We start from the raw sequence: 22,954 nt of genomic DNA, 5'->3' as shown, positions 1-22,954 counted from the left end.
CTCCTCCACCTCTCCCTCCTCCTCTTCTCCCTCCTCTCCCTCGCCCTCCTCCTCTCCCTCCTCCTCACCCTCCTCCTCACCCTCCTCCTCCTCTCCCTCCTCCTCCTCCTCCTCTCCCTCCTTGCCCTCCTCCTCCTCTCCCTCCTCCTCCTCTCCCTCCTCCTCCTCTCCCTCCTCCTCCTCTCCCTCGCCCTCCTCCTCTCCCTCCTCCTCCTCACCCTCCTCCTCTCCCTCCTCCTCCTCCTCTCCCTCCTCGCCCTCCTCCTCCTCTCCTCCTCCTCTCCCTCCTCCTCTTCTCCCTCCTCTCCCTCGCCCTCCTCCTCTCTCCTCCTCCTCTCCACCCTCTTCCTCTCCCTCCTCCTCGCCCTCGTCCTCTCCCTCCTCCTCGCCCTCCTCCTGTCCCTCCTCCTCCTCTTCTCCCTCCTCCTCTTCCTCCTCGCCTTCCTCCTCTCCCTCCTCCTCTCCCTTCTCCTCTCCTCCTCCTCTTCTCCCTCCTCCTCTTCCTCCTCGCCCTCCTCCTCTCCCTCCTCCTCTCTCTCCTCCTCCTCCTCTCCCTCCTCCTCCTCCTCCTCTCCCTCCTCCTCCTCCTCCTCTCCCTCCTCCTCTTCTCCCTCCTCTCCCTCGCCCTCCTCCTCTCCCTCCTCCTCCTCACCCTCCTCCTCACCCTCCTCCTCCTCTCCCTCCTCCTCCTCTCCCTCCTTGCCCTCCTCCTCCTCTCCCTCCTCCTCCTCTCCCTCCTCCTCCTCTCCCTCGCCCTCCTCCTCTCCCTCCTCCTCCTCACCCTCCTCCTCACCCTCCTCCTCCTCTCCCTCCTCCTCCTCCTCTCCCTCCTCGCCCTCCTCCTCCTCTCCTCCTCCTCTCCCTCCTCCTCTTCTCCCTCCTCTCCCTCGCCCTCCTCCTCTCTCCTCCTCCTCTCCACCCTCTTCCTCTCCCTCCTCCTCGCCCTCGTCCTCTCCCTCCTCCTCGCCCTCCTCCTGTCCCTCCTCCTCCTCTTCTCCCTCCTCCTCTTCCTCCTCGCCTTCCTCCTCTCCCTCCTCCTCTTCCTCCTCGCCTTCCTCCTCTCCCTCCTCCTCTCCCTTCTCCTCTCCTCCTCCTCTTCTCCCTCCTCCTCTTCCTCCTCGCCCTCCTCCTCTCCCTCCTCCTCTCTCTCCTCCTCCTCTTCTCCTCCTCCTCTCCCTCCTCACCCTCCCCCTCCTCTCCCTCCTCCTCCTCCTCTCCCTCCTCCTCTTCTCCCTCCTCTCCCTCGCCCTCCTCCTCTCCCTCCTCCTCCTCACCCTCCTCCTCACCCTCCTCCTCCTCTCCCTCCTCCTCCTCTCCCTCCTTGCTCTCCTCCTCCTCTCCCTCCTCCTCCTCTCCCTCCTCCTCCTCTCCCTCGCCCTCCTCCTCTCCCTCCTCCTCCTCACCCTCCTCCTCACCCTCCTCCTCCTCTCCCTCCTCCTCCTCCTCTCCCTCCTCGCCCTCCTCCTCCTCTCCTCCTCCTCTCCCTCCTCCTCTTCTCCCTCCTCCTCTTCTCCCTCCTCTCCCTCGCCCTCCTCCTCTCTCCTCCTCCTCTCCACCCTCTTCCTCTCCCTCCTCCTCGCCCTCGTCCTCTCCCTCCTCCTTGCCCTCCTCCTGTCCCTCCTCCTCCTCTTCTCCCTCCTCCTCTTCCTCCTCGCCTTCCTCCTCTCCCTCCTCCTCTCCCTCCTCCTCTCCTCCTCCTCTTCTCCCTCCTCCTCTTCCTCCTCGCCCTCCTCCTCTCCCTCCTCCTCTCTCTCCTCCTCCTGTTCTCCCTCCTCCTCCTCTCCCTCCTCCTCCTCTCCCACCTCCTCCTCGCCCTCCTCCTCCTCACCCTTCTCCTCTTCCTCGCCTCCCAGTGTTTGCCTGACCCAGATTCGTGGCATTTTGGTTTCCTGTCTGGACATCTCTGCGTAAAACATGTGAGATGAACACACACAGGTGCACACACACCTGCGCACCTGGCTGTTTTGAGCTCTGAGATGCACACACACAGGCGCACACACACCTGCGCACCTGACTGTTTTGGGCTCTGAGATGCACACACACAGGTGCACACACACCTGCGCACCTGTTTTGAGCTCTGAGATGCACACACACAGGTGCGCACACACCTACGCACCTGACTGTTTTGAGCTCTGAGATGCACACACACAGGTGCGCACACACCTGCGCACCTGACTGTTTTGGGCTCTGAGATGCACACACACAGGTGCACACACACCTGCGCACCTGGCTGTTTTGAGCTCTGAGATGCACACACACAGGCGCACACACACCTGCGCACCTGGCTGTTTTGAGCTCTGAGATGCACACACACAGGCGCACACACACCTGCGCACCTGACTGTTTTGGGCTCTGAGATGCACACACACAGGTGCACACACACCTGCGCACCTGTTTTGAGCTCTGAGATGCACACACACAGGTGCACACACACCTGCGCACCTGTTTTGAGCTCTGAGATGCACACACACAGGTGCACACACACCTGCGCACCTGACTGTTTTGAGCTCTGAGATGCACACACACAGGTGCACACACACCTGCGCACCTGGCTGTTTTGGGCTCTGAGATGCACACACACAGGTGCGCACACACACCTGCGCACCTGACTGTTTTGGGCTCTGAGATGCACACACACAGGTGCACACACACCTGCGCACCTGACTGTTTTGAGCTCTGAGATGCACACACACAGGTGCACACACACCTGCGCATCTGACTGTTTTGAGCTCTGAGATGCACACAGGTGCACACACACCTGCGCACCTGTTTTGAGCTCTGAGATGCACACACACAGGTGCACACACACCTGCGCACCTGACTGTTTTGAGCTCTGAGATGCACACACACAGGTGTGCACACACCTGCGCACCTGACTGTTTTGAGCTCTGAGATGCACACACACAGGTGCACACACACCTGCGCACCTGTTTTGAGCTCTGAGATGCACACACACAGGTGTGCACACACCTGCGCACCTGACTGTTTTGAGCTCTGAGATGCACACACACAGGTGCGCACACACCTGCGCACCTGACTGTTTTGAGCTCTGAGATGCACACACACAGGTGCACACACACCTGCGCACCTGTTTTGAGCTCTGAGATGCACACACACAGGTGTGCACACACCTGCGCACCTGACTGTTTTGAGCTCTGAGATGCACACACACAGGTGCACACACACCTGCGCACCTGGCTGTTTTGGGCTCTGAGATGCACACACACAGGTGCACACACACCTGCGCACCTGACGTGTTTTGGGCTCTGAGATGCACACACACAGGTGCACACACACCTGCGCACCTGACTGTTTTGAGCTCTGAGATGCACACACACAGGTGCACACACACCTGCGCACCTGGCTGTTTTGAGCTCTGAGATGCACACACACAGGTGTGCACACACACCTGCGCACCTGGCTGTTTTGAGCTCTGAGATGCACACACACAGGTGTGCACACACACCTGCGCACCTGTTTTGAGCTCTGAGATGCACACACACAGGTGCGTACACACACCTGCGCACCTGGCTGTTTTGAGCTCTGAGATGCACACACACAGGTGTGCACACACACCTGCGCACCTGGCTGTTTTGAGCTCTGAGATGCACACACACAGGTGCGCACACACACCTGCGCACCTGTTTTGAGCTCTGAGATGCACACACACAGGTGCACACACACCTGCGCACCTGACTGTTTTGAGCTCTGAGATGCACACACACAGGTGTGCACACACACCTGCGCACCTGACTGTTTTGAGCTCTGAGATGCACACACACAGGTGCACACACACCTGCGCAGCTGACGTGTTTTGAGCTCTGTTTGTCGTCGTTTTTCACAGATCGTTGGTTGCCGAGTGAGGAGAGATCCCCCTAACTCCACCGAACGATACACACGTTGGATCAACCAGCTGACGCCCGAGCAGCTCCTGACGCAGGTACCTCGCCTAGCGCCTTGTCTGGGGCAGGTGCGCAGGTCGCCTCTGGGCGCCGTCTCCTGCATTATGCTGTGGTCTCTTTAGTCTGTGTTGTCGTGGGCCGTGGTCCTTCCGTCCTCATCTTCACTCACATGCCGTCGATCACACGGAGTGGGAGGTGAGGGTGGCCCAAGCAGGCACACACGCTAGGCTGGTCTCAGGCCAGTAGTTCAGACGGGTTCGAGTTCTGAGCTGGGAAACCCGACGGCACAGGTCCACTTACCCGTGGACTGCGGAGGGTGGGAGGGCGAGCTCAGAAATCACACAGCCAGTGTTTCAGAGTCTCCGTGTCCCGTGTGCCCCCAGCACGTTCCAAGAGCCAGGCTGCTGCATGCGATGTGGACGACGGTGTCCTCGGCAGTGGACTGTGCTGGTGTGAGACTGGACTTGGGGCCACCTGCGGCACCCCCTCGGGTATGAGCGGCTGCCATCTGAGAGAGGGGACATGGCCGTTGCCACACGGGTGGCTTGTCGCTGCCGTCCTCTGTGGGGCCGTTGGTGCCGCTGGGGGAGGCAGAGACCGCCTTGTGGTCACGTCACGACAGCCCTTCCCTGTACAAGCGGCCGAGGGCGGGTGTCCTGGTTACCAGGCGTCACACTGTGGATGACTTGATGTGCTTTTCAGTGAACTTGTGAAAATACTTAAAACAGGACCTCAGGCAGACTGTGGCTGCCTTTTTTTTTTTTTTTTTTTTGAGACGGAGTCTCGCTCTGCCGCCCGGGCTGGAGTGCAGTGGCCGGATCTCAGCTCACTGCAAGCTCCGCCTCCCGGGTTCACGCCATTCTCCTGCCTCAGCCTCCCGAGTAGCTGGGACTACAGGTGCCTGCCACCTCGCCCGGCTAGTTGTTTGTGTTTTTTAGTAGAGACGGGGTTTCACCGTGTTAGCCAGGATGGTCTCGATCTCCTGACCTTGTGATCCGCCCGCCTCGGCCTCCCAAAGTGCTGGGATTACAGGCTTGAGCCACCGCGCCCGGCTGTGGCTGCTTTTTTAAGTAACGTGCACCTCATGCAAACCGGAATGCGGTTCGGCGTTGCCAGGCTGTTTCTGAACTGCAGGAATCTGGACACGTGTTGAGTTTCGGCCCAGCTCCGACCGCGGTCAGAGCGCTGTTCCCCGAGAGCTGGTTTCCCGGAGGCCGCGGCAGTGAGCTGCCCCGTGGGGGTCAGGCTTTGTCCTGAGTGTTAGGTTTGATGCCAGATTTTTTTTTATTTTCATGTTTTTTAATTAAAGGAAACAAATGTTCCTTTATCAGTTACATATGTATTCACTTAAAACAATTTTAAGATAGACCATTGTGACAGTGTAGTGTGGGAAATTAAAAAAAGCGAAAGGCTGGGTGCAGTGGCTCACGCCTATAATCTCAGCACTTGGAGAGGCTGAGGCAGGAGGATCACTAGAGCCCAGGGATTTAAGACCAGTCTGGGCAATATAGTGAGACCCTGTCTCTACGAAAAATTATCTGGGTGCAGTGGTTCACACCTTTAGCCCCAGTTACATGGGAGGCTGAGGTGGGAGGATCGCTTGAGCCCAGGAGGTCAAGGCCGCCATGAGCCGTGATTGTGCCTCTACCCTCCAGCCTGGGCAACAGACCCTGTCTCAAAAAAAGAAAACGAAAAATTTTATTTCATTTGTCAAAGTTATGCTTTGCTGTTTTATAAAGTCAAACGATATAAAAAATTACAAAGAAAAAACGATGTTACTGCAAGCCCACCCCTTGTTCCTCTCAGATGTTTCTGTGTGCAGATCACACACCAGCACCTCGAGGGGCTCCCGTCCCCCACCCCGCCTGCCCCTCTGCTTTCTGTGACCATAGACCAGTTACATTTTCCGGATTTTTATGTAAATGGAGTCCTACACCCTGTGTTGACTTGAAGGATGCCAAAGTGTCCCATCCCGGGACTTTCTGTTTCATGAAGTTCTGTTTTCTCCTCCTTGTCCCCTTTCTCATCTTCTTCTTCCTTTTTCTTTACAGTTTGCTGGTTTGACTTGAGATCCAAGGAAGGTCCGTACATGGCAGTTGTTGATAAATGTCTTTAAATATCCAGATTCCTCCGTCATCCTTTTCCTTGACTATGTTGTGTTCGATGTTGAGTGATTTGCCGTCGGTGCCTTTAGCAGTCAGGCTTCTCTGCGGGTTGCGTCTCCCTGGTCTCATTCAACAAGTTCCTCTGTCCCTGGAGCTCCTGCAAAGCAGTACTTAGAGCTAGAGGCTTTATGGGATTTACAGTGATTTGTTCATTGTCTTGCTGATGTATAGCTTTGTTGATGTATAACTGGCTACAGCAAATGGCCCCTATTTCAAATGTGCAGTTTGATCGGTTTTGACATACATCTGTACCCCGATGAGCCACCACAGTCAACGCAGTGAACATATTTATCCAACACCCCACGTGTCCTCCTGTCCACCCCGGAGCCCTCCCCACACCACACAACCACCACCCCCTTCCTGCCTGCTCAGCAGTTTTACGTTTGCTGGAGTTTCAGGTAAATGTAGTCGTGTGCTGTGTGCTTCACTGGTCTGGCCGCCTTCACTCAGCATGATTACTGTGCGGTCCAGACACGTGGCTTCCTCACAGCAGCAGTGGTGGCCCTCGAACAGCGTGTTGGAACCACACAGGCCACGTACACGTGGGTTTTTCTCAGCAATTGTATTGGAGAAGTTTTTGGAGAGATGTAACAATTTGAAAAAGCTTTCAGACAAACGGCATGGCCTAGGAATACTGAAAACAGCAACAAAAAGATGCGTCATGAATACATAAAATATATAGAGATGCTACTGTTTTAAAATCATGTAACACCAAAAATTATACACAAATCTATTATGAAAAGTTAAAATTTATCAAAACTTACGTGCACACAAACACTTATAGACCATATGTGGGGTCTTTCACAATTTAGAGAAATTGAACAAATGTAGGGATGCAGAAATTAATCACAGCTGCACAAAACTCACTGCAGTGCGTACTGCACGGCTGCGATATTTTACAAACCCCTCCTGCCAGCACAGCCGTGAGCTCAGGTGCTGCGAGTGCTGAAAACGCGGGTGAGGCTGATCATCTCCACATGCACGGCTCCTTCCTCCAGTAAATCACAAATCACAGTAAAAAGTGATCTCTGGCCGGGCGCGGTGGCTCACGCCCGGAATCCCAGCACTTTGGGAGGCCAAGGCGGGTGGATCACGAGGTCAGGAGTTCACAGCCTGGCCAAGATGGTGAAACCCAGTCTCTACTAAAAATACAAAAATTAGCCAGGCACAGTGACAGGTGCCTGTAATCCTAGCCACTCAAGAGGCTGAGGCAGGAGAATCGCTGGAACCCGGTAGGCAGAGGTTGCAGTGAGCTTAGATCGTGCCACTGCACTCTAGCCTGGGCGACAGAGCAAGACTCCATCTCAAAAAAAAAAAAAAAAAAAACCAACAACAGAAAAAAACAGTGACCTCTCACAGTTCTCACACAGTTTTAATCATGTTTAAGGCGATCCTCTAAAGCCTGCATGACACCCTAGGACCATACACAGTGCCACGGGTGATGCTGGAGGTGTCCCAAAAAGCAGAGAAAATTCGTGACACTACAAGGAAAAGCTGAGTTGCTTGCTATGCGCCGTAGACTGAGGGCTGCAGCTGCGGTCGCCGCCATTTCAGACGGGTGATTCTTCTCGTTAACAGACAACGTGAACTTAGGGTATCCATAAATACAGCACTATAAATGTATTTTCTCTTCCTTGTGATTTTCTTAATAACCTTTTCTTTCCTCTAGCTTACTTTATGGTAAAAATACAGCCTATAGTACATATAACGTACAAAATATGTGTTAACCAACCGCTTGTGTTACCAGTAAGGCTTCCCATCAACAGGAAGGTATTAGTGGTTAAGTTTTTGTGCAGTTAAAACTGATACATGGGGAAGCGGAACATCACACACCAGGGCCTATTATGGGGAGGGGGGAGCGGGGAGGGATTGCACTGGGAGTTATACCTGATGTAAATGAGGAGTTGATGGGTGCAGCACACCAACATGGCACAAGTATACATATGTACAAACCTGCACGTTATGCACATGTGCCCTAGAACTTAAAGTATAACAATAAAAAAAAATAAAAAATAAAACTGATACATGGATTTTCAGCTGTGCAGGGGATCAGCACCCCTAACCCCCGCCTTGTTGAGGGATCAACTGTGTTCTGTGGTGTGGATGTACAATTTGTTTACCCACTTAGCTGTAGAGGGACACGAGTTGTTCCAGTTCCTTGATATGATAAGTAAAGCTGCATTGCACATTTGTGTACAAGCCTTTGTGTGTGCATGACAGTGAACATATATGTCCGGCCTTTTCTCTTGGGAAAATACTTAGAAGTGGAAGAGCTGGTTCGTATGGTAGGGATATGTTTCACTTTTTTTTTTTTCTTCTTCTTCTTTTTTTTTTTTTTTGAGACGGAGTCTTGCTCAGTCGCCCAGGCTGGAGTGCAGTGGCACGATCTCGGCTCATTGCAAGCTTCGCCTCCCGGGTTCACGCCATTCTCCTGCCTCAGCCTCCCAAGTAGCTGGGACTACAGGCGCCCGCCACCTCGCCCGGCTAGTTTTTTGTATTTTTGGTAGAGACGGGGTTTCACCGTGTTAGCCAGGATGGTCTCGATCTCCTGACCTCGTGATCCGCCCGTCTCAGCCTCCCAAAGTGCTGGGATTACAGGCTTGAGCCACCGCGCCCAGCCTATGTTTCACTTTTAAAGCAACTGCCAACGTGTTTCCCAAATTGGTTGCACCATTTTACATTCTCAAGCCATGTATGAGAGTTCAGTTCCTCCATGTCCTTGCCAACTCTTGATATGATCTTTTCAATTTTAGCTAATCGAGTAGGTATGTAGTGGTACCTCGTGGTGGTTTTAATTTGCATTTCCCAAATGGGTAATAACGTGAAACATCTTTTCGTAGATGTATTTACCATATTTGCCATCCACGTATCTTCTTTGGTAAAGTGTCTGTTCGCATCTTTTGCCCATTTTTGTGTGGAATTGTTTGCATTCTTATTGTTGAATTTTAAAAGTTGTTTATGTTTATTCTGGACACAAGTCCTTTGTCAGACTTTGTAAATATGTTTTCTGAGTCAGTGACTTGTCTTTTCATTCTTTTAACAATGTCTTTCAAAGAGTAGAAGTTGTAATTTTTGGGTCAGGCGCGGTGGCTCACGCCTGTAATCCCAGCACTTTGGGAGGTCGAGGTGGGCAGATCATGAGGTCAGGAGGTGGAGACCATCCTGGCTAACATGGTGAAACCCCATCTCTACTAAAAATACAAAAAAATTAGCCGGGCGTGGTGGCAGGCACGCCTGTAGTCCCAGCTACTCGGGAGGCTGAGGCAGGAGAATGGTGTGAACCTGGGAGGCGGGGCTTGTGGTGAGCCGAGATTGCACCACTGCGCTCCAGCCTGGGAGACAGAGCAAGACTCCGTCTCCAAAAAAAAAAAAGTTGTAATTTTAGATGAAATTCAATTTATGGATATGCTTTTTTAGGTTTAAAATTGTTTTAAAATTATTGTGGGAACATAGTAAGTACATACATTTATGGGTTATGTGAGATATTTTTACATAGGCAGGCAGTGCATGATAATCCCATCAGGGTAAATGCGGTATGTATCATTTCGCCTCAAGCATTTATCCTCTGTGTTACAGACAATACAATTATATTCTTTTAGTTATTTTTAAGTGTATAGTTAAACTGATTTTGAATGTAGTCATCCTGTTGTGCCAGCAAATTCTAGGTCTTATTCATTCTTTGTAACTATATATGTATATATATATGTATTACCTATTAACCCTCCCTACTTCGCTCCCACCACCCACTACTCTTCCCAGCCTCTGGTAACCATCCTTTTATTCTCTATCTCCATGAGGTCAATTGTTTGAATATTTAGCTCCCACAAATAAGCGAGAACATGTGAAGTTTGTCTTTCTGTGCCTGGCTTATTTCACTTAACATAATGACCCCCGCCCCCACCGCAGGGCCGTCTATGTTGTTGCAAATGCCAGGATCTCATTCATACACTTCACTGTGTGTATGTACCACATTTCTTTATCCGTTCATCTGTTGATGGACATTTAGGTTGTTTCCAAATCTTGGCTATTGTGAATAGTGCTGCAATGAATACGTGAGTGCAGGCATCTCTTTGACATACTGATTTCCTTTCTTTTGGGCATATAGCCAGGAGAGGGATTGCTGGATCATATAGTAGCTCTATGTTTAGTTTTTTGAGGAACCTCCAAACTGTTCTCCATAGTGGTTGTACTAATTTACATTCCCACCAGCATTGTACAGGGGTTCCCTTTTCTCCACATCTTCACCAGCATTTGTTATTGACTGATTTTGGATAAAAGCCATTTTAACTGGAGTGAGAAAATATCTCATTGTATGTTTTATTTGCATTTCTCCGATGCTCAGTGATGTTGAGCACCTTTTCATATGCCTGTTTGCTGTGTGTCTTGAGAAGTGTCTGTTCAGATCTTTTGCCCACATTTAATCGGATTATTCTATTTTTCCTAGAGTTGTTTGAGCTCCGTGTATATTCTAGTTATTAATCCCTTGTCAGATGGGTAGTTTACAAATATTTTCTCCTATTCTGTGGGTTGTCTCTTCACTTTGTTGATAGTTTCCTTTGCTGTACAGAAGCCTTTTAACTTGATGTGATCCCGTCTGCCCATTTTTGCTTTGGTTGCCTGTACTTGTGGGGTCTTATTCAAAAAATCGTTGCCCGATCCAGCGTCCTGGAGAGGTTCCCCAATGTTTTCTTTCAGTAGTTTCATAGTTTGAAGTCTTAAATGTAAGTCTTTAATCCATTTTGATTTGATTTTTGTATACGGTGAAAGATAGGGGTCTAGTTTCATTCTTTTGCATGTGGATATCCAATTTTCCCACACCATTTATTGAAGAGGCCATCTCCTTCCCAGTGGAAGTTCTTGGCATGTTTGTCAAAAGTGAGTTCACTGTAGATGTATGGATTTATCTGTGGGTCCTCTGTTCTGTTCCACTGATCTACGTGTCTGTTTTTATGCAAGTGCCATGCTGTTTTGATTGCTGTAGCTCTGTAGTCTAAGTCAGGTGATGTGATTCCTCCAGTTTTGTTGCTCTTGCTTAGGATAGCTGGGGCTATTCTGGGTCTTCGTGGTTTCATATGAATTTTAGTTTTCTTTTTTTTTTTTTTTGAGGCGGAGTCTCGCTCTGTCACCCACGCTGGAGTGCAGTCACATGATCTCGGCTCATTGCAGCCTCCACCTCCTGGGTTCCAGCAATTCTCCTGCCTCAGCTTGCCGAGCAGCTGGGACTACAGGCGTGCACAACCACACCCAGCTAATTTTGTATTTTTAATGGAGACGGGGTTTCACCATATTGGCCAGGGCTGGTCTTGAACTCCTGACCTCGTGATCCACCCCCCCCTTGGCCTCCCAAATATAAAATATAAAAAATTTGCCAGGCGTGGTGGCACACGCCTGTAATCCCAGCTACCTGGGAGGTTGAGGCAGGAGAATTGCTTGAATCCGGGAAGCAGAAGTTGCAGTGAGCCAAGATCGTGCCACTGTATTCCAGCCTGGGTAACAGGGTGAGACTCCATCTCAAAAAAAAAAAAAAAAAAAAGAAATACTACTGATTTTTGTATGTTGGTTTTGTATCCTGAAAATTTACTGAGTTTGTTTATCAGGTCTAATAGTTGTTTGGTGGAATCTTTAGGTTTTTTTAAAATGTAAGATTATATCATCTGCAAACATGGATAATTTGACTTTTTCCTTTCCAATTTGGATGCCTTTATTTCTCTTGCCTGATTGCTTTAACTAGGACTTTCCGTACAATGTTGAGTAACAGTGGTGACAGTAGGCATTCTTGTCGTGTTCCCAATCTCAGAGGAAAGGCTTTCAGTTTTTCTCCATTCAATATGATACTAATTGTGGGTTTTTTTCTTTTTTTTGGTTTTTTTTTTTTTGAGACAGAGTCTCACTCTGTCACCCAGGCTGGAGTGCAGTGGTGTGATCTCGGCTCACTGCAAGCTCTGCCTCCCGGGTTCTCACCATTCTCCTGCCTCAGCCTCCCAAGTAGCTGGGACTACAAGCACCCACCACCATGCCTGGCTAATTTTTTATATTTTTAATAAAGATGGGGTTTCACTGTGTTAGCCAGGATGGTCTCGATCTCCTGACCTCGTGATCCGCTTGCCTTGGCCACCCAAAGTCCTGGGATTACAGGCTTGAGCCACTGCGCCCGGCCAATTGTGGGTCTTTTGTATATGGCTTTTATTATGTTGAGGTATGTTCCTTCTGTACCTAGTTTTTTAGGATTTTTAATCATGAAGAGATGTTGAGTGTTACCAAATGCTTTTCCAGCATCAATTGAAATGATCGTACGGTTTTTGTCCTTCATTCTGTTGACATGATGTGTCACATTAATTGATTTGCATATGTTGAACTATCTTTGCATCCCTGGAATAAATCCCACTTGGTCATGATGAATGATCATTTTAATGTGTTGTTGAATTCAGTTTGCTAGTATTTTGTTGAGGATTTTTGCTAGTACTTTGTTGAGGATTTCAGTGGTTTCGGTGATATTGGCCTATAGTTTTAATTTTTTTATGTGACTTTGTCTGGTTTTGGTATCAGGGTAAAACTGGTCTTGTAGAGTGAGTTTGGAAGTATTCCCTCCTCCTCTATTTCTTGGAATAATTTCGGTGGGATTGGTATTAGTTCTTTAAATGTTTGGTAGATGTCAGCAGTGAAGCCATCGAGTCCCAGGCTTTTCTTTGCTAGACTTTTTATTATGGCTTTGATCCTGTTACTTGTTACTGATCTCTTTAGTTTTTGGATTTTTTCATGGTTCAGTCTTGGTAGGCTGTATGTGTCTAGGAATTTTGATTTTTTTCCCTAGATTTTCTAGATCTTTTCCCCTAGATTTATTTCTAGATTTTTCTAGATTTTTCCTCTAGATTTTCCAATTTATTGGCATATAGTTGCTGATACTAGCCACTAATTCCTTTGAATTTCTCCATTATCAGTTGTAATGTCTCCCTTTTCATCCCTGATTTTATTTGGGTGTTCTCTCTTTTTTTTTCTTACTGTGGCTAAAAGTTTATCAATTTTGTTCATCTTTTCAAAGAACCAACTTTTTGTTTCATTGATCTTTTGTATTTATGTCAAATTCATTTATTTCTGCTCTGATTTTTGTTATTTATTTTCTTCTACTAATTTTGGGTTTGTTTGCTCTTGCTTTTCTAGTTGCTTAAGATGCATTGTTAGGTTGTTTATTTGAAGATTTTCTTCTTTTTTGATGTAGACACTTATAACTCTTTAAAACTTCCTCCTTAATACTGTTTTTGCTATATCCCATAGGTTTTGGTATGTTGTGTTTCCATTATCATTTGTTTCAAGAAAGGTTTTAAGTTCCTTCTTAATTTCTTCATTGACCCACTTGTCATTCAGGAGCATATTGTTAAATTACCATTGTTTGTATAGTTTCCAAAATTCCTCTTATTTATTTCTAGTTTTATTCCATTGTAATCAGAGGAGGTGCTTGATATTATTTCAGGTTTTTTTTTTTTTTAATGTTTTAAGACTTGTTTTGTGACCTAACAAATGACCTGTCCTTGAGGATGATCCATGTGCTGAGGAAAAGGATGTGTATTCCGCAGCCAACGGATGAAATACTTTGAAGTATCTATTAGGTCCATTTGGTCTGTAGCACAGATTAAGTCCAATGTTTCTTGTTGATTTTCTGTCTGGAAAATCTGTTGGTCACTGCTGACAGTTGAAGGTGTTGAAAAGTGTGCTGAAGTCTCCAGATACTATTATATTGAGGGTCTGTCTCTTTAGCTTTAATAATATTTTGCTTTATATATCTGGGTGCTCCAATATTGGGTGCATATATACTTATGATTGTTATATTCTCTTGAGTTGACCTCTTTATCATCATATGGTGACCTTCTTTGTCTCTTATTATAATTTTTTTCTTGAAACCTATTTCATCTGAGATAGACCCTCAATATAAATATAGCTACTCCTGCTCTTTTCTGGTTCCATTGGCATGGAGTATCTTTTTCCACTGCTTTATTTTCAGCCTCTTTCTTTAGAAGCAAAGTGTGTTTCTTGTGGGCAGCGGGTCACTGGGTCTTATTTTTTAATCCATTCAGCCACTCTATGTCTTTTGATTGGAGAATTTAGTCCACTTACATTTAATGTTACTATTGATAAGTAAGGACTTACTCCTGCCATTTTGTTACTTGTTTTCTGGTTGTATTGTGGTATTCTCCTCTTCCTTTCCTTCATGTCTTCCTTTTAGTGAAGGTGATTTTCTCTGGTGATATGATTTGATTTCTTGCTTTTTATTTTTTGTGTATTCATTGTATATTTTTTATTTGAGGTTACCACAAGCCTTACAAATACTATCTTATTACCCATTATTTTAAGCTAATAACAACTTAATACTATTTGCATGAACAAACATGCAAGCAAAAAGAAAACTAATAAAATCTCTATACCTTAAATTTGTCCCCTACTTTTTAACTTTTTGTTGTTTTTATTTATATCTTATTGTGCTGGCTATGTGTTGAAAAGTTGTTGTAGTTTTTCTTTTTGATTGGGTCATCATTCAGTTTTTCACTTAAGAGTAATTTACACACCACAGTTACAGCATTATAATACTTTGTGTTTTTCTGTGCACTCATATTAGCTGTGAGTTTTGTACCTTCAGGTGGTTTCTTTTTGCTCAATAATGTCCCTTTCTTTCTGATTAAAGTGTTCTTTTTAGCATTTCTTGTAGGACAGGTCTGGTGTTGATGAAATCGCTCAGCTTTTGTTTGTCTGGGAAGGTCTTTTTTTTTCTTTTTTTTTTTTTTTTGAGACGGAGTCTTGCTCAGTTGCCCAGGCTGGAGTGCAGTGGCGCTATCTCAGCTCACTGCAAGCTCCACCTCCCGGGTTCCCGCCATTCTCCTGCCTCAGCCTCCCGAGTAGCTGGAACTACAGGCGCCGCCACCACGCCCGGCTAGTTTTTTGCATTTTTAGTAGAAACGGGGTTTCACCGTGTTAGCCAGGATAGTCTCGATCTCCTGACCTCGTGATCCGCCCGCCTTGGCCTCCCAAAGTGCTGGGACTACAGGCATGAGCCACCGCGCCCGGCCTTGTCTGGGAAAGCTTTTATCTCTCCTTCATGTTTGAAGGATATTTTCACTGGATATACTATTCTAGGGTAAACGTTTTTCCTTCAGCACGTTACATACGTGATGCCACTCTCTCCTGACCTGTAAGGTTTCTCCTGAAAAGTCTCTGCCAGACGTACCGCAGCTGAATTGTTTGTTGTTTGTTTCTTTTCTCTTGCTGCTTGTAGGGTCCTTTCTTTATCCTTGACCTTAGGGAGTGTGATTATTAAATGCATCGAGGTAGTCTTCTTTGGGTTAAATCTGCTTGGTGTTCCATAACTTCCTTATTCTTGGACATTGATAGCTTTCTCTAGGTTTGGGAAGTTATTATCCCTTTGGATAAATTTTCTACCCCTATCTCTCTACCTCCTTTTTAGGGCCAATAACTCTTAGATTTGCCCTTTTGAGGTGATTTTCTAGATGTTGTAGGCATGCTTCATTATTGTTTATTCTTTTTTCTTTTGTCTTCCCTGACTATATTATCAAATAGCCTGTCTTCAAGCTCCCTAATTCTTCTGCTTGATTAATTCTGCTGTGAAAAGGTTCTGATGGCCGGTGGCTTATGCCTGTAATCCCAGCACTTTGGGAGGCCAAGGTGGGTGGATCATGAGGTCAGGAGATCAAGACCATCCTGGATAACATGGTGAAAACCCATCTCTACTGAAAATACAAAAAATTAGCCGGGCGTGGTGGCAGGCACCTGTAGTCCCAGCTACTCGGGAGGCTGAGGCAGGAGGATGGTGCGAACCCAGGAGGCAGAGCTTGCAGTGAGCCGAGATAGCACCACTGCACTCCAGCCTGGGTGACAGAGTGAGACTCCGCCTCAAAAAGAAAAAAAAAAAAAGATTCTGATGCATTATTTAATATGTCAACTTCATTTTTCAGCCTGAATTCCTTCTGTGTTATCTTGAATTTCTTTGAGTTTCCTCAGAATAGCTATTTTGAATTCTCTGACTGAAAGGTCACATATCTCTGTTTCTCCAGGATCGGTCCCTGGTGCCTCATTTAGTTCATTTGGTAAGGTCATGTTTTCCTGGATGGTCTTGATGCTTATGGACGTTCATCTGTGTCTGGGCACTGAAGAGAGAGGTATTTGTCATATAGTCTTTGCAGTCTGGGTTTGTTCATACCTGTCCTTCTTGGGAAGGCTTTCCAGGTAGTCAGAAGGACTTGAGTGTTGTGATCTAAGCTGCATCTGCATTCCACATGGTTGGGGAGGCCTCACAATCATGGCAGAAGGCAAGGGGAGCAAGTTACGTCTTACGTGGATGGCGGCAGGCAAAGAGAGAATGAGAGAGAAGCAAAAGCAGAAACCCCGTATAAAACCATCAGATCTCGTGAGACTTAGTCACTACCATGAGAACAGTATGGGAGAAATTGCCCCCATGATTCAATCATCTCCCACTGGGTCCTTCCCACAACACGTGGGAATTATGGGAGTACAATTCAAGATGAGATTTGGGTGGGGACACTGCCAAACCGTATCAGCCACCTTGCTCCCCACTCCCTGCCCGTGGATGTGGTTTTGATGTTGTATCTAAGAAATCTTTGGCTAACTCAGTTCATAAAAGTTTTCCTCCTGTTTTCTTCTGAAAAGTATATAGTTTTGGGTTTTACATACAAATCTACAATCCATTTTTTAGTTAATTTTGGTCTATGATCTGGGTTATTATCTTAATCAGCTCAGGCTGCCATAACAAAATGCCAGAGGTTAGGTGGCTTAAACAACAGAAATTTATTTTCTCACAATTCTGGAAGCTGGAAAGTCTTAGATCAAGACCTGGTAGGGCTTGTGTTCTGTTTTATTTATTTATTTATTTATTTTGGAGACGGAGTCTTGCTCTGTCGCCCAGGCTGGAGTGCAGTGGCGCGATCTCAGCTCACTGCAAGCTCCGCCTCCCGGGTTCACGCCATTCTCCTGCCTCAGCCTCCCGAGTAGCTGGGACTACAGGTGCCCGCCACCTCGCCCGGCTAGTTTTTTTTTTGTTTTTTTTTTTTGAATTTTTTAGTAGAGACAGGGTTTCACCGTGTTAGCCAGGATGGTCTCGATCTCCTGACCTCGTGATCCGCCCATCTCGGCCTCCCAAAGTGCTGGGATTACAGGCGTGAGCCACCACGCCCGGCAAGGGCTTGCTTTCTGATGTGGCTCTTCCTGGCTTGCAGACACCCACCTTTTCTCTGGACCCTGATATGGCAGAGACAGAGGGAGAGAGAGGGCAGGCTCTCTGGTGTCTCTTACTAGAAAGACACTGATCCCAGTAGATCCCCACCCTCACGTGAAATCTAATCATCTCACAGAGGCCCATTTCCACAATACCTCAAGTAGGGGGTTAGGGCTTCAACCAGTGCCTGTCACCGTCCTGGAAGACAGAATCTCCAATGCTGTAATTCTGAAATTTGAAATTCCTAAAGATCAAAATCCCCGAGCCTAAAATTCCTACCATCTCATCGAATCCCCAGACTTTAATGATGGATTTGGAATCAGGTGCCATCATGTCTTCTATAAGTGAATTTCAAGTTGTTACCAATAAAGTTTGTTTTTTCCATTCAGTCCAATGCATTTGGTGGAAAATTCAGATGAGTGGATTGGCCACGTGATAGGGCAGTGACAGAAACTTCCATTTAAAAATGAGCTGAGTCTCTTGCCTGCATTGGCGTTCTTCCCAGCTGATGACACTCCGGGAGCTTTTAGGGAACCACGGCCACATTTGCCCAAAGAAGCCAGCAAAGTTACTGACTGCTTCCAGATAACTGTGTGTGTAGTAGAATAAGAAGACACTTGCACAACAGTATTCTGTTCCATCACCAGTATTGTTTGTACTAAACCTGTGGTCTGTACAAGAGGGCATGCAGAATGCATATCCACGTACCCAAACAACACAGAAGCACAGCATGGAAGACGGGAAAATGTAAGGAGAATGCTCATCCTGGTGTGCGTCAAATCACAGAGGAGTTTCAGAAAGAGCAGTGCCACGGAGAAGATGAATGTGAGCTCATTCTCCAAGGAAGCCATGTCCTAAAAGAAAAAAAAACAGTTATCCATTGCAATGCAAACTTCAAAATACACTTAATGATTGTGAAGGTCAGCCAGCTCTTAGGGACTGTTTCTGTGCAATTGCCCGTAATATACTCCTGTGGTATACTTTTTCATAAATCAGATTTTCTGTTTAGTTTTTTATTGTTTTTAATTTTTTCTATTTTTGTTCATTTTTTCTCACTATTTTGAATTGTCAGCATTATGTTTTACAATCACTATGCTATGTGTTTCACCTTTGCATCATTTCTTTTACAGAGCTCTAATTCATTAATGCATCTTTTGCAAATTTGACTCCACAAAGGTGCTCTATCAACAACGCTGACTTTGTAAGCATTGTATGTGTCCGTAAAAACATTGAAATTTCTGCGGTAAACGAAGAGATGTCCTTTTTGTATGTCTGCATTTATGAAAGATGAAATTTCTTGAGATCTTGGCTTTTGGGGCCACTGTGTGTGCAGTGGTAACCATTGTTTTTCTTTTTTTAAGTTCCAGGATACATGTTCAGGATGGGTACATGTGTTACATAGGCAAACATGAGCCATGGTGGTTTGCTGCACCCATCAACCCATCACCTAGTGTTAATCCCTGCCTGCATTAGCTATTTTTCCTGATGCCCTCCCTCCCCCAACCTCCACAACAGGCCCCAGTGTGTGTTGTTCCCCCCGTGTCCATGTGTTCTCATTGTTCAGCTCCCACTTATGAGTGAGAGCATGCAGTATTTGGTTTTCTGTTCCTGTTTTGGTTTGCTGAGGATAATGGCTTCCAGCTCCATCCATGTCCCTGCAAAGTACATGATCTCATTCATTTTTATGCCTACATAGTATTCCACAGTGTATATATATGCCACATTTTCTTTATCCAGTCTATCATTGATGGCCATCTGGGTTGATTACACATCTTTGCTATTGTGAATGGTGCCACAATGAACATATATGTGCATGTACCTTTATAATAGAATGATTTGTATTCCTTTGGGTATATACCAGTAGTGGGATTGCTGGGTCAAATGGCATTTCTGGTTGTAGATCCTTGAGGAATTGCCACACTGTCTTCCACAATGGTTGGACTAATTTACATTCCCACCAACAGTGTAAAAGCGTTCCTACTTCTCCACAGCCTTGCCAGCATCTGTTGTTTCTTGATTTTTAAAAAATCGTCATTCTGACTGGCATGAGATGGTATCTCATTGTGGTTTTGATTTTCATTTCTCTGATGATCAGTGATGTTGAGCTTTTTTTCATATGTTTGTTGCTGCCTAAATGTCTTCTTTGAGAAGTGTCTGTTCATGTCCTTTGCCCACTATTTGATGGGGTTGTTTGTTTTTTCTTGTAAAATTGTTTAAGTTCCTTGCAGATTCCAGATATTAGACTTTTGTCATATGGACAGATTGCAGAAATTTTCACCCAGTCTGTAGCTTGTCTGTCCACTCTGAGGATAGTTTCTTTTGCTGTGCAGAAGCTCTTTAGTTTAATTAGGTCCCATTTGTCAAATTTTGCTTTTGTTGTAATTGCTTTTGATGTTTTTATCATGTAATCTTTTCCTATGCCTATGTCCTGAATGGTATTGCCTAGATTTTCTTGTAGGGTTTTTGTAGTTTTGGGTTTTACATTTAAGTCTTTAATCCATCTTGAGTTAATTTTTGTATAAGGTATAAAGAAGGGCTCCAGTTTCAGTTTTCTGCATATGGCTAGACAGTTTTCCCTGCACCATTTATTAAATAGGGAATCCTTTCCCCATTACTTGTTTTTGTCAGGTTTGTTGAAGCTCTGTTTGCAGACAACATGATCCTATATTTAGAAAACTTCATCATCTTAGCCCAAAAGCTCCTTAAGCTGATAAGCAACTTCAGCAAAGTCTCAGGATACAAAATCAATGTGCAAAAATCACAAGCATTCCTATATACCAACAGTAGACAAGCAGAGTGCCAAATCATGAATGAACTTCCATTCACAATCGCTACAAAGAGAATAAAATACCTAGGAATACAGCTAACAAGGGAGGTGAAGGATCTCTTCAAGGAGAAATACAAACCACTGCTCAAGGAAATAAGAGGGGACACAAACAAATGGGAAAATATTCCATGCTCATGGATAGGAAGAATCAATATCATGAAAATGGCCACACTGCCCAAAGTAACTTATAGATTCAGTGCTATTCCCATTAAATTACCATTGACATTCCTCACAGAATTAGAAAAAAACTACTTTAAAATTCATGTGGAACTAAAAAAGAGCCTGTATAGCCAAGACAATCCTAAGCAAAAAGAACAAAGCTGGAGACATCACATTCCCTGACTTCAGACTATACTACAAAGCTACAGTAACCAAAACAGCATGATACTGGTACCAAAATAGACACATAGGCCAACAGAACAGAATAGAGATCTCAGAAATAAGACCACACATATACAACCATCATGGTTTTTAATGGATCTTGTCAAAGGACTTAGGTTGTCCAACACGGTATTTCAGATGACAGGAGCTATTTCTTTATGAATATGGTTCATCTGCTCATTAAATGTTATACCCATGTGACTGTCATTACTATACTTGAATGTTTATGCTTGCAAAACTGTGTGTGTTAGTATTGTCTGTTTTATTGCATAAAGTGGCCTATTTGCATTCTGTCATGTTTTTATACATTTCTCAAATAAGTCTTCTTTTTAAAATTGTAAGCACATGTCTTTCAAATAATTATTTATTTTTTCATTTTTCTTCCTAATGGTTGAGATAAAGAATTTTTAAAAATTTTATGGACACATAGTAGATGTATATAATTATGGAGTACACGAGATATTTTGATACAGGCATGCAAAGTATAATAACTATATGAGGGTAAATGGGGTAAAGAATTTTTAAAATTATTTTTTCAAGAACTACATTTTTCAGGATTGTGATTTGCGGGATTTTAGACTTTAGGGATTTTGATCCTTCAGGATTTCAACATCCTGGATTATGGTGTTTGGGACTGTGCCAGCCCCACCCCAGGGCAGGAGAAAGGCGCTCTGCCTGCTGGGGGTATGGTCAGGTTAGTGGGACAGGGAGGAGCGGGGGCAGCCAGCTGCACACCTCAGTCCAGGAGGAGAAAGGTGCTCTCTACCCCATGAGAGGTGCCAGGATGTCTGCCTCTAATACCAAGGTTGTGGGAGTAATACACCCCAACATTATGGATTTCTTGTGATCCTACCACGTAATGAAATACTTTCTGAATTTTGAAAATGTAATTTCGATCTGCAGTAAAACTGAAACTTTGATACAGGATCATTGGCTTCTAAAGTTGGTGTTGTGTATGATGATGGCATCAACGATTCCATCAAGTGAGTTAACAATGAACAGGGTTTCCTGGTGGGCTTCGCTTTCAGCATCAAATCTGCTTCGCCAGCTTTCAGGGTCTATTCCATAACATCCTGCGTCACACAGAAAAGCGGGGGCAGAAAAAGACCTTCTTCCATTTAGACTTACTTTTTACATTTTGAGAAGATGAATATTCCACTGATGGCCTTTTACAGGTACAAGTGGTTAAAGCGTGGGGAAGCGAATTTGTTTTCCTGCTTTTAAAGCAATTTCCTCACTTCCAACCCAGCCTGTGGGTCTAGCCTGGCCTCTCCCAACACACCTGGCATTGCACGGGAGCTTCCAGCCAGCAGCGTGTGGTGGGGGTAGGGGTGGGGGTGGAGGGGCATGGAGGTGCCCGCCAGATGTTGACGATTACCGAGGAACAGAGGCCGCTCTGTGGCCACAGGGTTGGGCTGCCGCAGAGCAGCTATTTCCTGTCTGCACTGGCGGCAGCAAGCCCAAATTGTGGGCTGCAGCCGAGTTCACGGACACAAAGTCACCTTTGTGAGTGCCTGGTGCAGCTTCCTGGCTGCGAAGCGGAGAGGGTCCCCCACGTGAAAGGGTGTGCACAGTCCATCGCCCTGAGCTCCTGGCGCAGTGTCAGGTTTCTGAGCAGGGCCCTGAGCTCCTGGCCCGGTGTCAGGTTTCTGAGCAGGGCCCTGAGCTCCTGGCCCGGTGTCAGGTTTCTGAGCAGCGCTCCTGAAGACACAGCGTGAGGGCTTTGATTCCAGGCACTCGACACTTGGAGTGCTTGGAAAACAGGCCTGGACCCTCCCGAGGAGCCTTCCTAGGTCCTCCCATCACCAGAGTTCGGAGATTCTGGGATGTGCAACTTCTTCAGGGACCCACACTTTCCTGGAATACATGATGATTCTTAATGCTTTTCTTAAAGAATACCAGCTGTCTCACGGGGCAGGGAAATGGAAAACCTCATAAGGCCTCTCCTTAACTGGGAAGTAAAAATTCCGTATTCATTGTGGAAGCTTTTGGCCTCCGATCCACCCTGGGCTCCTGATTTTGGTTTTCCTCTTTGGAGATTCAGTCCCGCGTGCTAGAGCAGTGGGGGGCGTAGGGACCTGCTGAGCAGGACTTCTACTGCTTTTGATTCTCAGGTAGAATGAGTCACGTGAAAACGACACCACTAAACACCAAGGATGTAACTGAAGTGGAGCAGGCACACTTTCAGCCAGAAATCCATGCTCCGAATCGAGGGGTAACAAGAAGACCCAGTCATAACAAATACATCAGGTAGGGTCCTCTTAGATAGGATTTTCCTTTAGCAAGTTAGTGGAATTAAAGTGTGAAGTTCAAAGAAGGGATGGCTTATTTAAATCATTTCTCAGCTGTTACAGTTACAGAAATCACTGCCAACTATTTTAATAAGGTAACTCAGCTGCCAAGTCAAGGTTTATATTCATTGTCTGAGTCACATTTGCGACGT

The 22,954-nt window shown here is 46.1% G+C and overlaps 1 protein-coding gene across 50 annotated transcripts in view; it reads left to right on the top strand.

The window, feature by feature from the left end:
* B3GNTL1 (UDP-GlcNAc:betaGal beta-1,3-N-acetylglucosaminyltransferase like 1) overlaps window positions 1-22,954 on the top strand; it is a 149,334-nt gene that overhangs the window by 59,781 nt on the left and 66,599 nt on the right. For 38 of the 50 annotated variants that reach the window (XM_077973471.1, XM_077973459.1, XM_077973465.1 and 35 more), the window contains one exon: window positions 3,845-3,940. The exons of the other annotated variants lie outside the window; for them this stretch is intronic. In XM_077973471.1, coding sequence (XP_077829597.1) covers window positions 3,845-3,940 — 96 coding nt within the window. The remainder of the gene's footprint in view (window positions 1-3,844; window positions 3,941-22,954) is intronic. 50 annotated transcript variants of the gene reach the window in all.

Source organism: Macaca mulatta, chromosome 16 (genome assembly GCF_049350105.2).
Source record: "Macaca mulatta isolate MMU2019108-1 chromosome 16, T2T-MMU8v2.0, whole genome shotgun sequence".
NCBI classification, from domain to species: domain Eukaryota; kingdom Metazoa; phylum Chordata; class Mammalia; order Primates; family Cercopithecidae; genus Macaca; species Macaca mulatta.
This window is presented reverse-complemented; position numbering and strand designations above follow the sequence as displayed.